At 44.5% G+C, this 16064-nt stretch overlaps 1 protein-coding gene across 1 annotated transcript in view; it reads left to right on the top strand.

Moving 5' to 3' along the window:
- Window positions 1–535: 535 nt before the first annotated feature.
- LOC121284366 (neuronal PAS domain-containing protein 2-like) overlaps window positions 536–16064 on the top strand; it is a 210796-nt gene continuing 195267 nt past the window's right edge. Inside the window, exons 1-2 of the mRNA XM_041199787.1 lie at window positions 536–1220; window positions 1534–1712. Coding sequence (XP_041055721.1) covers window positions 1567–1712 — 146 coding nt within the window. The 5' untranslated portion in view covers window positions 536–1220; window positions 1534–1566. The remainder of the gene's footprint in view (window positions 1221–1533; window positions 1713–16064) is intronic.

Raw genomic sequence — 16064 nt, 5'->3', positions numbered from 1 at the left:
GAGAAAGTCTCTGGTCATGTGAACACGTCTAGGATTTATGCGGGGAAGGGATAGTCGATCTGACTGACAGGCGTGTTGGTAAAGCATTAGGGACAGTGTGTCCCTGCTTCCTTGGGCAATCAGGTTTTGAATGGAGGGCTGTTAGACACGGCCATGGCCAGGAGCTGGAGGTTGCTGGATAGTTTTGTTTGCAATTAAAAGAAAGGTAATGCCAAAAACTATTAATCAGCCCTCGAGAGGGATAGAATTTTATTTTTCCCATGGTTTTAACAAGATAGTAAGTGGAATTTGCTTTTTATGTCTACCCTTTAGCTATGAAATAAACCAGGTTAACGATTCGTCGGAACTCCGAAAGGTCATCGAACTGAAACATTAACCCGATTGTTTATGCTTCCACAGGTCCTTCCACCACTGGACCTTAAATCATTGATTAGATCACATTAAAGAAAAGTTCTTCAGAATGTGTCTCCCAACCATCTCCAAAAGACTGGCCGAATGCTTTCATTTTTATTATTAACGATTCAACTCCAGCCACATTACTGTCCACAGTTCTCTCTCCCCTGCTCAGAGCAACATAAGGACCGTGCTGCAGCAGCCATTGAATATGTTGGAAAGTGTGTCTCAGTGTAATTGAGACTTGTTCATTCACTGCAGACTTTTAAAAGTCTTTGAGGTTAGTTGCTTTCAAGCGCAACCATCTCAAAATCCAAAAGACCTTGATGTCAAAACTCCTAGCTGTTAATGTTAGCCTTAATGTTAGCCATCATATTTTGAAACGTCGCAACATCTTACATAAGGAGTGGCTAATTTCAGCGCAATGACGGAAGGAGATTGAACATTGAAGTTACTGACCTACTTTCCAAAAAGAAAAAACGCACCTCACCGTGCAGCCAGCGTCAATATGCTGTCATCTCGGAGTGAACCAAGAGCAGGGTGGCACCCCTTTCTGCCTAGAATTTGTCCATGGCTCCGCGCATATTTTTCAATGGTTTCTGCGGCCAGCCCCAGTTACTAAATTAATCTCTTCACAGTGAGTCCGGCGGTGCTTCCGTGTGAGTGAAAGGCTCCGACGTGCCAAGAATGGCAAATGGACCCCATCTCCAGCCACAGGAACCTCACCTCCCTGCCGCAGATTTCTCTTGGCTCCGTTCCTTGGACCCGCGCCTGTCTCCTCCCACAGAAGCCAGAAAAAGGTCACAGATGTTTGGAAAAATATTTAGGTCAGTGGATCATTTCCTCTTGTTCCAGTCAGAGAGGTTTGTTTTACCCGACGGGGGGCGGGGTGGGGGGGACGAAACAAATTTTACAATCCGGTTTGAGAGCAACACAGAGAGGAAAAACAAAATCTCTGACCTATTTCATGTTTATTTCTCCCATTTTTTGTGTCAGTTTTCCTTCATCATCACTTTATGCGAAGAGTGACAGAATTGGATTGATTATATAATCAGTTCTTTTTTTAAATGCGTTTCTGCCATTTACTAGTTTCTATGGTGATTAGGAAATCTGCGGATTTCACTGTTTTCGTTGCCCCAGGTTTAGTTCCCTGCCTTGAGATGCGTTTACAACATGAGATACAACGAGAAGAAACCATGTAGGAGCCCGGCTTTCCTGGTGAGCCGCAGCCGCCCGGTGGTGCCCAGTGACCGCGCACCTGACAGCAGCAGTGGGTCGCCCATGTGGAGACACCCGGCAGGCGTCAGCAGCGGCAGAAGGTAAACCTCAGCCACTTACTCAGTCACCCACAAACATCCCCTCAGCTTCGGTTTCCCAAAGGTTCGAGAGAGGGGCGGAAAAAAAACAACTTTCAGACCGACCGTGTAGATTTAAGCGGAACTTTTAAAACTGTTAGCTTAATGTCATGTATCTATTTGTATGAACTGCTGTTATCCGCTGCTTTCGTGTGTCAAGTCTTTCTTTTCATTTCATAACAACGTGGGCGGTGTTGAAAAAAGAATCATTATTGGTTCCCTTTGATTATTGAATTTCTGCACCGATCTTGCCAACAACATTCATTCAAACCTAACCGACGATTCGTGAATTTTGAATGCAGACTGCTGTCATTAAATAACAGAATTGCGTGCAACTTTTCCTTTGGTTTTCGTGTCCCCTTAAAACAGCAAAACTTAGTATATTGTGGTTTTGGTACAGCCGAGATTGCCTTCACCTCTTTTTGCTCATGCTTGCATAAATACATGAATGATTGTGTATCTAAAGCCTGTAGTTAATAGTACATCTTGCTGTACCTGCCATGTACTGACAGCAACATTCCAGTTTTGAAATGTACTGCAAATAGCATTTTTAAGCTTGTTTCAAAAAATCGTGCTTGTAACCATATAACTTCAAAGCCAATAGAGCTTCCTTTACAAGTCTATGCAAAAATATTTATATGCATATATTATTGAACTACTTTCTTACTTCATTTTAATTGCCTTTTATGTAATTATAAAATTGAATCTGTTTTAAATTTGAAAATATCTAAGTTTTGTTTTGAACCTCAGTTTCATTATCTTCTCTGATAATAATTTATTCTGCTCACTACTAAGTGATTGCACTGACTGTTGGGAACCAGTTGTTAATCTCAAAAATGTGTGGCTCTCTCACTGGCTAGTAGGTAAAGGTGCTGTGTCTTGCCTCCCTACGGAAACAGATAAGATGAGCCCAGTTTCTATTTCATGCTTGCAGAAGGTCAGCTGATCTCAGCTAGGCAACATTGGATTGCAATTATTAGTTTCAATACCAGTAAACTAGAGAAGAGAAAAATAAGCCAAGATTCTTATAACAGCTTGCTATCAATGATCGGTGCTAGAAAGCGCATAAGGATGTTGGGTGAGGACATGATCAGGCTAAATTGTAATGTTGTTCATGGTCAAGTAGCCTACTGAAAATAACAGTCAAGGTTCACCATGAGAACCTGGAGGAGGTACTGTGACATTCGGGAGAGGAGGAAGTAGGGAGAGAACTGGCCCTGTAAAGTAAGCATTTTGGTGATATTTGCAGACTTTCACCTTTTGTTTCTCCAAGCTTAGAGATAATGCAGTAGATTTTGATCTTCATTGCCCAGGTGTCACTGGTGGAGCAGGTTGCCTGTTCTAGAGCCTGCATGATTTTCATTTACATTGTGGAACTTTTCTGCAAGTTTAGTGCCCAGGCCGTGAAGAGCTAAACCTAGCCATTACATATTTGGATTTTACCATCTTGTTTTTCTGCAGAGTGCTCTGAAGGTTTATTCCCAAGGGCATATAGTGCAAGTAACAGGGTTGCTATTTCATTATTAAGTTGTTTAACAGATTTTTTTTGCTTTAATGGATTAATGTGCCATATATGTTTCTTGGCCTCCCTCCTCTGCTTCATAAATTGTTTATTTAGGCTATGTTCTTGGTTCTGTCCATTCCATATACCCTTCCATGACAGACGAGGCATTCAGGCAACTTGCATAAAGCCATACTGTGCATTTCAGTTTTTAGTTCAGATTTCCAACATCCGCTGTATTTTGCTTTTGTACATCCTTGTTAGCATATATGCTTTCTCATTATTTCTCATCTACTCCTTAGCAGAACGTGTGGAAAAGGACCTTATTACAACATGTGCAGTATTAATTCAAAATGCTGCTGGATCATGTACAGATAAAGTCATGCTAAAGAGGTTTGAAGACCTAAATCTAGCCATTATATATTTGGGTTTTATTGTATTGTTCTGCAGAATGCACTGAAGGTGTGTTCCCACAGGCGCATACTGTAAAGTTACAGGGTGGCTATGTCATTGTATCTTGTACATAGACTTGTGATAAGTGCAATATAGGCATCGAATCTGATACAGTGAGAAAAAACTGTGCCTGTTCTGGCTCTTTGAAAGCTATCCAATTAGTTCCATTCTCCTGCCCATCTCTGCAAAATTCCCCCTTTCAAATAGACATTCAAATTCTCTTTGAAAGCTATTATTGAATTTGCTTCCACCACTCTTTGAAGCAATGTATTGCAAATCATTACAGCTCGCAGTGTAACACATAAATCTCCTCATCTCACCTCCAGTTCTTGCCAATCAGCAACCCGCATCAACTGGAAACAGCTTCTTCTTTACTCATCAAAACTGATCGTAATTTGAACACCTCTATTAAATCTCCATTTAACCTTCTCTGTTCTAAGGAGAACAATTCCAGTTTCTCTAGTCTGTCTGTGTAACTGAAGTTCTGTGTCGCTGGTACCATTCTAGTAAATCTTCTCTACACTTATCTGAGGGCTTGACATCCTTCGTAAAGTGTGGTGCCCAGAATTGCTCACAACACTCCAGCTGGGGCCTAACCAGTGATTTATATGTAAATATACTTTATTGATTGTGGTCCTTGTGGCCCCAAATGACTGTTGATATAAAATTCTTCCCCAGTTAGTACAGTATTATATGTAGTTTCCTCAAATCAGTTAATTTTAAATTGATGACTCCAGAATAGTTGCAGAACGAATGAAGCTCACTTATAAAACAGCATATTAAAATCCAAAATGCCAACAATTTGGTCCAAGAAAATATGTTTTGTTTTAACACTTTTATAAGCCATAAATTGGTAATATTACACATGATTCCATCTGATTATCGATTTTCATGTTCCGCCTCCTCCTGACTGCTGCTGCTAAGCATTGATAAACATTAACATTTAATCTGCTTAACCCAGTTTTCATTGGGTGTGGGGAATCAGCACAAACCTGCCTTTAATTTGACACTAAATTAACTGCCTCACTTACGATAAATTTATCAAACAGTTCTGTTGTCAACAACACTGATTTTTGACAATAGAGCTGTTAACACAACTGAGATGTGATTAGTGTGTGGGATGCAGAGACCCATATAAAAAGGTGAACAGTTTCAATTCACACTTCCAGAGGCGCTAGAACCAGAGCAGCTAGGTAAAATGCGACCAAGCAATGGTATCACCATCCACTAGTTTTTCTGTCCTGGACAGGCCATTGTCCATCCCGCTTATAAAGCCTTATAAAGGCCACTGATGCAGTTTGTCAATCACTAGTGAGTGCAACTATTTCCCAGCCAGGGAAGGATTGAGTGCCAGAAATAAATGGCACATTCACTGTTGTCTTATGACATTGGTGCCGCGGTGTTCCAACATTCTTCTAATAACCCAAATGATTTGCAGTAGCTAAGTCACATAGTTATATCAGCCAAAAAGTTCCCAGGTGCGATTCACTGTCATTGCTGACCTAGCTGATCAAAGCCAGAGCAATGGTAGGAATGCTCCATTTGGAAGTGGTTCTATAATACAAGTGAACATTTGAAATGTATTAATGATGTATGACAGTAGAAATATTCCCACTTGTACATAGTTGAGGGTTGTTTTTATGGGGATATTGTTAGAGCAAGTTTTTGCAAGCAGAGGGAACTCTGCTTTTTTTTTTCTGGCCTGTGCTATGCCTGAAATGTGGATGCTTGATTCTGACATTACCAAACAAAAGTATTCCAGGTGCAACAATGCTATCCCTCACTTTGATGCTCTCTCAAAAATAGAAGGTGAGGGATAGCATCATAAATACCTATGGCTTCCTTAAGTAGAACATTAGTGAATAGGCTAGCAATATCAAAAGAACACATGGACACAGCATTGCTATCGAAATGCAAATCCTGTATGGCCTTCACATACATGGTGAAGGACTCCTTCACATTTGCGAAGGCCAGCACTATATCATGGCGATCTAGACCTGCCACCATCATGTGAATCAGTATTCATTGAACTTGTGAACTCAGCAACTCACGCAGTTGAGTTCAATTTTAATGACACCATGTATTCCCAAATAGATGTTGTTGCCATGAGATCCTCTTTAGGCCCAGCTCTTGCAAACATCTTTGTTGGGCTCCATGAGAAATATCTTTTCGATTGAATGACACCTAATCTCCTATCCCTCAACTATTTCCAATATGTAGATGATACGTTTGCTATATTTAAATCCGCAGCTGCATGTAACAATTTCCTTACAAGTCTTAATGGGCTCCATCCTGCGCTCAAATTCACCTATGAAATGGAGCAGTTAAATTAACTCCCCTTCCTTGAGGTACTAGTTGAGAAATCTGCCAGGGGGAATCTCTACAACAGTCTACCGCAAGCCTACCTTCACTGGTCAATATGTGCGTTGGGATTCTTACAGTTCCACATACTATAAGATTGGTCTTTTCGGCAATCTTGTAAATAGGGCCTGAGTATTTTGCTCACCATGTAAGCTTGATGCTGAAATAGGGCCCATCAAAGGCATCCTGCGGGATAATGGCTACCCTGATCAGATCATTCTATATACCACACAAACTAATGAACTGGGTTAAGGCCATCGCTTTCATCCCTGAAAAGTGCCCTGTCTACCTCAGATTACACTGGAAGGGCAAGGTATCTCAAAAATTTGAGCAACAGATGAAGCCATCTGTTTTACGCTGCTACTATGCAGTAGCAACATGAGTGGTATTCGCCACTAACAGGATGTTGCCGTCAAGCTGAAAAGATGTTCTGCCTATCATACAGATGAATACTGTGGTATATGAATTTTGGTGCCAGTGTGATGCTAGGTATGTAACCCATACGTCCCAAAGACAGGGTGGATCATATCAAAAAGCATATCCTAGCCACTGTTCGAAACGGACAGAGTACAGGCCATACCCTCCAGCCCATGCTTGCAAAACTCAAAACACAGTGTCCAACATTAGATGTGATTCCGCAATTGGATAACATTTGCTACATGATCTTCAAAGTGCTAAGAATTACGTTGACAATCAATTTAAAGTTGTCAGTTGGGCTCACAATGTGGCGCATATGCATGTACTGGAAGCTACATGTATTAATACACAGGTCCTGTTCTTTGCAGACAGAAAGAACATGTACATACACTGCGCCTATTTCAGCTAAACAAAATAAGTGACAGCCATTCATTGACTCATTCCTTAGGGCAATGCCTTGACCAATCAGGGTCAAGCTGCCTGGTTTAAATTTCAAACAATGCTTGACAATTAACTGTCAGTCACCATCAATGGTGCATTCTCCATGACAACACCACTTGCCAGCCAATCAACACTCTCTTCACATACAGTATAAGCTGCTGCTTTCCCACTTATACTGGTATTCTTGCAAGTGTCCTGATAAGTGCAAGATGAAAACCTTAGACATGTCTCTTTTTTCAGCAATACTCAAGTTCTGTAGTACCAAACAACTATTAGATACATGTGTGTGGAAGTCAGGTCAGAACAGGTTTATGATTAACTATGATGCATCTGGTGTTGAATAACTTGCTAATGCTTACACATGAATAGTGGTATTGGAAAACAACCAGTTGTCAAGGAATCATACAGCAGCATTGAGGTAAATTCACAAGGGAATTAAGGGAAGCAAAAAAATTGGTAAGAAAATTGCTATGTAAAAGAATAACCAATACTGAGGACTAATCCAAGCGAAGAGTTATAATGAAGTTATAGAGAAGAGTTTGAATTGTTTATCAACAGTGTTAGAACCAAATACATAAATAACTTACAGATATTTATTATTAAAAATATATTTCCTCCAAAATATGCCATCATGCACTGGGACTGCTAAGTATAGCTGTGATGTTAGGGTGGTTTGACATATGACAAAGTTTATTTTAATGTTTTCCTTTAAGGCATAACATTATATTATGGGTATGAAAGCACCTTTAATAATGAACATGAAATTACAGAGGTGAGGAGGCAATGGCGATGGTTTAGTGGTATTGTTGCTGGACTAGTAATCCAGAGGCCCAGGGTAGTGCTCTGGGGACCCGGGTTTGAATCCCGCCAAGGTAGATATTTGAATTCAATAAAAATTTGGAATTAAAAGTCTAATGATGACTATTAAACCATTGTCGTAACAACCCATCTGGTTCACTAATACCCTTCAGGGAAGGTCTGGCCTACGTGTGACTCCAGATCCACTGTCACTTTCAAATGGCCTAGCAAGCTATTCAGTTTTAACAAATTCACAAAAACGGAATGAAACCGGACGTACCACCCAGCATCGACCTAGATGCCGGAAACAGCAACAGCAATCACAGCTCTGTTGACCTGCAAAGTCCTCCTTACTAATCACAAAACAAAAACAGAATTACCTGGAAAAACTCAGCAGGTCTGGCAGCATCGGCGGAGAAGAAAAGAGTTGACGTTTCGAGTCCTCATGACCCTTCGACAGAACTTGAGTTCGAGTCCAAGAAAGAGTTGAAATATAAGCTGGTTTAAGGTGTGTGTGTAACCAGCTTATATTTCAACTCTTTCTTGGACTCGAACTCAAGTTCTGTTGAAGGGTCATGAGGATTCGAAACGTCAACTCTTTTCTTCTCCGCCGATGCTGTCAGACCTGCTGAGTTTTTCCAGGTAATTCTGTTTTTGTTTTGGATTTCCAGCATCCGCAGTTTTTTTTTTTGTTTTTGCCTCCTTACTAATATCTGGGGGCTAGTGCCAAAATTGGGAGAGCTGTTTCACAGACTAGTCAAGCAGCAGCCTGACATAGTCATCCTCACGGAATCATACCTTGCAGTTAATGTCCCAGATCCACCATCACCATCCCTGGGCATGTTCTGACCCACTGGCAGGACAGACCCAGCAGAGGTGGCGGCACAGTGGTATGCAGTTGGGAGGGAGTTGCCCTGAGAGTCCTTAACATTGACTCTAGACCCCATGAAGTCTCATGGCATCAGGTCAAACATGGGCAAGGAAACCTCCTGCTGACTACCACATACCGCCATTCCTCAGCTGATCAGTCAGTGCTCCTTCATGTTGAACGTCATTTGGAAGAAGCACTGAGAGTGGCAAGGGTGCAGAATGTACTCTGGGTGAGGGACTTCAATGTCCATCACCAACAGTGGCTCGGTAGCACCACTACTGATGGAGTCCTAATTGAAATAGCTATTAGACTAGGTCTGTGGCAGGTGGTGAGGGAACCAACAAGAGGGAAAAACATACTTGACCTAATCCTCACCAACCTGCTTGCCGCAGATGCACCTGTCCATGGCAGTATTGGTAGGAGTGACCACTGCACTGTCATTGTGGAGAAGAAGTCCCACCTTCACATAGAAGATACCCTACATCATTTGTGTGGCACTACCATCGTGCTAACTGGGATAGATTTCGAACAGATCTAGCAACTCAAGACTGGCCATCCATGAGGCACTGTGGGCCATCAGCAGCAGCAGAATTGTACTTGAACACAATGTGTAACCTCATGGCCCGGCATATCCCCCGCTCAACCATTACCATCAAGCCAGGGGTAACCCTAGTTCAATGAAGAGTGCAGGAGGGCATGCCAGGAGCAGCACCAGGCATACCTAAAAATGAGGTGTTAACCTGGTGAAGCTATAAAACATGCATGCCAAACAGCCTAAGCAGCAAGTGATAGACAGAGCTAAACGATCCCACAACCAACGGATCAGATCTAAGCTCTGCAGTCCTGCCACATCCAGTTGTGAATAGTGGTGGGCAATTAAACAACTCACTGGAGGAGGAAGCTCCACTAATATCCCCATCCTTAAAGATGGAAGAGCCCAGTACATTAGTGCAATAGATAAGGCTGAAGCATTCGCAACAATCTTCAGCCAGAAGTGCCAAGTGGATGATCCATCTCAGTCTCCTCCGGAGGTCCCCAGCGTACAGATGCCAGTCTTCAGCCAATTCAATTCACTCCACGTGATATCATGAAATGGCTGAAGACACTGGATACTGCAAAGGCTCTGGCCCTGACAATATTCTGGCAATAGTACTGAAGTCTTGTGCTCCAGAACTTGCCGTGCGCTCTAGCCAAGCTGTTCCAGTACAGCTACGACACTGGGATCTACCCAGCTATGTGGAAAATTGCTCAGGTATGTCCTGTACACAAACAGCAGGACAAATCCAACCGGCCAATTACCGCCCCATCAGTCTACTCTCGATCATCAGTAAAGTAATGGAAGGGGTCATCAACAGTGCTATCAAGGGACACTTGCTTAGCAATAACCTACTCACTGATGCCATTTTGGGTTCTGCCAGGGCCACTCAGCTCCTGATCTCATGACAGCCTTGGTTCAAACATGGACAAAAGAGCTGAACTCCCAAGGTGAGGTGAGACTGACTGCCTTTGACATCAAGGCAGCATTTGACCAAGTGTGGCATCAAGGAGCCCTAGCAAAACTGGAGTCAATGGGAATCAGGAGGCAAACTCTCCACTGGATGTAGTCATACCTAGCACAAAGGAAGATGGTTGTGGTTGTTGTAGGTCAGTCACCTCAGCTCCAGGACATTACCACAGGAGTTCCTCAGTGTAGTGTCTCGGCCCAACGATCTTCAGCTGCTTCATCAATGACCTTCCTTCCGTCATAAGGTCAGAAGTGGGGATGTTCACTGATGATTGCACAATGTTCAGCAACATTTGCGACTCCTCAGATCCTGAAGCAGTCCATGTCCAATTGCAGCAAGGCTGGACAATATCCAGCCTTGGGCTGACAAGTGGCAAGTAACATTCCTGCCACAGAAGTGTCAGGCAATGATTATCAATGAACAAGAGAGAATTCAACCATCACCCCTTGATGTTCAATTGTATTACCATCAATGAATCTCACACTATCAACATCCTGGGGGTTACCATTGATCAGAAACTGAACTGGTCTAGCCATATAAATACTGTGGCTACAAGAGCAGGTCAGAGGCTAGGAATCCTGCGATGAGTAACTCACCTTCTGACTCCCCAAAGCCTGTCCACCATCTGCCAGGTACAAGTCAGGAGTGTGGTGGAATACACCCCACTTGCCTGGATGAGCGCAGCTCCCACAACACTGAAGAAGCTTGACACCATCCAGGACAAAGCAGTTCGCTTGATTAGCACCACATCCACAAACATTCACTGCTTCCACCATCAATGCACAGTAGCAGCAGTGTGTACCTTCTACAAGATGCACTGCAGGAATTCACCAAGGTTCCTTAGACAATACCTTCCAAACCCACGACCACTACTACTTGGAAGGACAAGGGCAGCAGATAGATGGGAACACCACCACCTGGAGGTTCCCCTCCAAGTCACTCATCATCTTGACTTGGAAATATACCGCCATTCCTTCACTGTTGCTGGGTCAAAATCCTGGCACTCCCTCCCTCACAGGACTGTGGGTGTGCCTACACCACATGGACTGCAGCGGTTCAAGAAGGCAGCTCACCACCACCTTCTCAAGGGCAACTAGGGATGGGCAATAAATGCTGGACCAGCCAGTGAAGCCCACATCCTGTGAATGAATAAATTAAAAAAAGATTAATAATGTAATTTAGGGGAGGAAATCTGTCTTCTTTCCTGGCCTGGCCTACATGTGATTCTAGACCCACAGCAATGTGGTTGACTCTTAACTGCCCTCTGAAATCATCAAGCAAATCACTCAGTTGCATCAAACTACTACAAAGAAGTTGAACAACGATAAAACTGGATGGACACCTGTCATCAACCTAGGCATTAGAAACAGCCAAGGCACACCCTGCCCAGTTGACCCTGCCAAGTCCTCCTTACTAACATCTGGACAGCAAAATTGGGAGAGTTGTCCCTGAGAACCTGGCATGGTCATACTCACTGAAACATACTTTGCAGTCAATGTCCCTGACACCTCCATCATCAGCCCTGGGTATGTCCTGTCCCACCTCACAGAGGTGGCGGCACAATGGTATACAGTCAAGGGTGAGTGGTCATGGGAGTTCTCAACATTGCCTCCCCACCCCATGATGTCTCATAGCACCAGGTCAAACATGGACAAGGAGACCTGCTTATTATCACCTATCGCTCTCCTCAGCTGATGAATCAGTGGTACCTCCATGGTGAACACCACTTGGAGAAAGCACTGAGGGTGACAAGGGCACAGAATGTACTCAGCCTGGGGGACTTCCATGTCCATCACCAAGAGTGGCTCTGTAACACCGCTGCTGGCTAAGCTGGCTAAGTCCTGAAGGACGTATCTGCCAGATTGGGCGTGCAGCAGGTGGTGGGGGAACCATCAAGGGTGATAAACCTTGTTGTTCTCACCCTTACCAATCTACCTGCCACAGATATATCTGTCCGTGACAGTATTCATAGGAGTTGCCAATACAGGAGATGAAGGGCGGAATTTTCCATTCTGGGACTAAGTCTAGTGGCGGGGCCTGGTGGGGGGGCTTTCCCATCATGGAGGTTGCTGAGAACTCCTGCTATATTGCATGACACCGGCCTCATTAAATTTATGCATTGTGGGGTTTTACGACCTATCACGCAGTGGGCAGGCTGGATGACTTGTGCTCCATATCTGGGTGCCATTTTTAAATGGCATCTGGACATAACTGACCCAACGTTGAAGATAGAAGATGGACCTCCTGAAGGTAAAAGATGGACCTCCAGGAACACTCTGAAGCTGGAAGATCCATTTGGTAGATGCTCCCCCCACAGTGCAGCATGTTTCAGAGTCCACGATCGCTGGAGGCCTCCATCCCGAGCTCCAGAGGCTGACCCAGGCTTTCTTCTTGAAAGTGCCGATATGTATGCGCCATGTTGGCCCAGATGTATTCTGGACGGACCTGATTTCCTGCTGGTGGCGTGGACGATTGGGGGATGGAGAGCAGTTCCAGTCAGGACTTCATCTGCATCCCATCAATGTGATGCAAATCGATTTCACGCCAGCCTCTGTCATTGTGGGCGGGAGCGCAAGGTCCTGCCATCATTTTATGCTGGAGAGAAACTGACTTTTCAGCTCCCATTGCATTGTTTCCCCATGCCCGCCATTAAATCCGCTACAGGGGGTGGGACTGGAAAATTCCACCGAAGTCCCGTCTTCAAAATGAGGACACCCTGCATTGTGTTGTGTGGCGCCACCACTATGCTATATGATAGTCTCAGAACAGATTTTGCAGCTCAAAAGTAGGCAGTTAAGAGGCACTGTGGGCCATCAATTACAGCAGAATTGTATTCAACCACAATCTATAACCATTTGGCCCAGCAGATCGTCTACCATTACCATCAAGTTAGGCGACCAGCCCTGGTTCCATGAGGAGTGCAGGAGGGCATTGGCAGGAACAGCACCAGGCGTAACTAAAAATGAGGTGCCAACCCGGTGAAGCTACAACACAGGACTACGAATGTGCTAAATAGCAGAAGCAGCATGTTAAAGACAGAGCTAAGTGATACCAGACCAAAGTTCTGCAGTGCTACCACATCTAGTCATGAATGGTGGTGGACAGTTAAACAACGGACCAGAGGAGGAAGCTCCAAAATCACAACCATCTACAATGATGGGGGAGCTCAGCACGTCAATGCAAAGCAAGGCCGAAGCGTTTGCATCTAACGCCAGCCAGAAGTGCCAAGTGGATGATCCATCTCCTCCTAGCTCTCCACAATCATAGATGCCAGCCTTCAGACAATCACTCCACGTGATATCGAGAAACAGCTGAAGATGCTGAATACTGCAAAGGCTATTGGCCTTAAAACAATATTGAAGACTTACACTCCAGAAATAGCAACACTCTTAGCCAAGCTGTTTTAGTGCAACTACAACACTGGCAATCTACCTGACAATGTAGAAGATTGCTCAGGTGTGTCCTATCCACAAAAAGCAGAGCAAATTCAATGGTCGGAATCTTCTGCTCTCGCTAGTGGTGAGCCTGGAGGCAGAAAGGGTGTTTACTCAGGTAGGGTGTGTGCACCTGAACCCCGCTGTCTTCTAGCTCCACCAGAATTAAGTTCTGGGCAGGAAGGCCCCTGGTCACCTTCTCATCCCGCTGCCAATTGAGGCCCTTCAGGGGCGATCTAAGAACTATTTAAGGGCCTTATCCTGCTGCTATTGGGATTAACTGAGCTGCAAACAGGGCTGTCACCAAGTGGCACCAGGGGAACCTGTGCAGGCAGCTTGTCACTTCAGAGGGTTTGGGGGGGATTCCCTCAACCAAAGGCAATTAGTGCATTGAGAAGGAGGGGTGGCCCACTCAGAGCCACCCCCTGCTCTTGCTTCTGACCTCCCTGCCCTCCTCTCCTGCTACCCCCAAAACTGTGACCCCCCCCCCCCCACCCCCCCCCCACATTATTTACCTGTAGCCTGCGTCCTCCATGATCCTGGGACTCTGATGCCTGTGCTTACATTAGCAGTGACGGCCTTCTCAGTGAGCAGAAGAGCTACTGGCCTCTGATTGGCCAGTGGCACTTGCTAGTCAGGACTTCTGCGCCAGAGGTCTTGATTCCAGGGGAAGACCCACTGGTGGCCTCACCACTGCCTGATTGGTGTATGACTTGGTGGGCCTTCCCGTAAAGAGGCACTGCAGGTATCTTGCCAGGTCTCAGCCGGCAGGCAAGATCCCCCCATGCCACAAGAAGATTCCACCCAATGAGCCAATTACTGCCACATCAGTCTATTCTCAATCATGAGTAAATTGATGGAAAGTGTCATTGACTACTATCAAGTGGCACCTACTCAGCAACAATCTGCTCACCAATGCTCAGTTTGTGTTCTGCCAGGGCTATTTGGCTCCAGATCTCATTAGAACCTTGGTCCACACATGAACTAAAAAGCTGAATTCCAGAGGGGAGGTAGTAGTGACTGCCCTTAAGATCAAGGCAGCATTTGACCAAGTGAGGCATCAACGAGCCCTAGCAAAACTAGAGTCAGTGGGAATCAGGGGAAAGCTCTCCAATTGTTGGAGTGATACCTAGCACAAAGGATGATGGTTGTGGTTGTTGGAGGCAATCATCTCTGTTCCAGGGCATCGCTGCAGGAGTTCTTCAGGGTAGTGTCCTAGACCAAACCATCTTTAGCTGCTTCATCAATGATCTTTCCCCCACAACATAAGATCAGAAGTGGGGATGGCTCACTGATGATTGCAGAGTGTTCAGCAGCATTTAGAACTCCTCAAATACTGAGGAAATCCATGCCTACATGCAGCAAAACCTAGTCAACATCCAAGTTTGGGCTAACAAGGAACATTCATGCCACACAAATGCCAGACAATGACAATCTCCAACAAGGGAGAATCTAACCATCTCCCCCTGATGTTCAACAACATTACCATCACTGATTTCCCCCAACATCCTGGGGTGTTTCCATTGACCAGAAGCTTAACTGGACCAGCCACATAAATACTATGGCTACAAGGACAGGTCAGAGGCCAGGAATCCTGCAGCAAGTAACTCACCTCCTGACACCCCACAGCCTGTCCACCATCCACAAGGCACATGTCAGGAGTGTGATGGAATACTCTCCACTTGAATGGATGAGTGCAGCTCCAAAAACACTCGGCACCATCCAGGAAAAAGCAGCCCACTTGATTGGCACCCCATCCACCACCTTAAAAGTTCACTTCCTCCACCACTACTACACAGTGGCAGCAGTGTGTACCATCTGCAAGATGCACTGCAGCAACTCCCCAGTGCTCCTTCAACAGCACCTTCCAAACCCGTGACCTCTACCACCTAGAAGGACAAGGGTAGCTGACACATGAGAACACCATCAAATGCAAGTTCCCCTCCAAGTCACACACCAATCCTGACTTGGAACTATATTGTTGTTCTTTCATTGTTGATGGGCAAAATACTTGAGCTCCCTCCTTAGCATTGAGGGTGCACCTACACTACACTAACTGCAGTGGTTCAAGAAGGTTTCTCACCAGCACTCGCACAATGGCAATTAGAAATGGGCTATAAATGCTGGCCTTGTCTGCGATGCTCACATCCCAAGAACGAATAAAAAAAGCACAATTTATTTTTCTTCAATGGTTCACCTACAGTTGCAAAAAATAAAAGTTGTCATACTATATATAGTGAACATTTTATTCACTGTACATAATATAACTTTGTTTATTATAAACCCATTACTGTTCTTTTTATAGTCCTTGCCAAATACCTCCACAGAAAAATGTGATCAATGCAAAACAGATATTTAAATTCATTAAAAGTAATCGTCAAATAAATGGATGGCTGTAGCATTTCCATCCCACTTGTCCTGTCACTCAGTTGGTTAAAGTAGTGATTAGCTAGCCTCACAAGCCAGGACAAAAGAGGTCCGATTGTCAATGTTTACTGAGATAGTTGATCTTAGTTGGACTATTACAATTACAGG

This window comes from Carcharodon carcharias, chromosome 11, assembly GCF_017639515.1.
Source record: "Carcharodon carcharias isolate sCarCar2 chromosome 11, sCarCar2.pri, whole genome shotgun sequence".
In the NCBI taxonomy this organism is placed as follows: domain Eukaryota; kingdom Metazoa; phylum Chordata; class Chondrichthyes; order Lamniformes; family Lamnidae; genus Carcharodon; species Carcharodon carcharias.
This window is presented reverse-complemented; position numbering and strand designations above follow the sequence as displayed.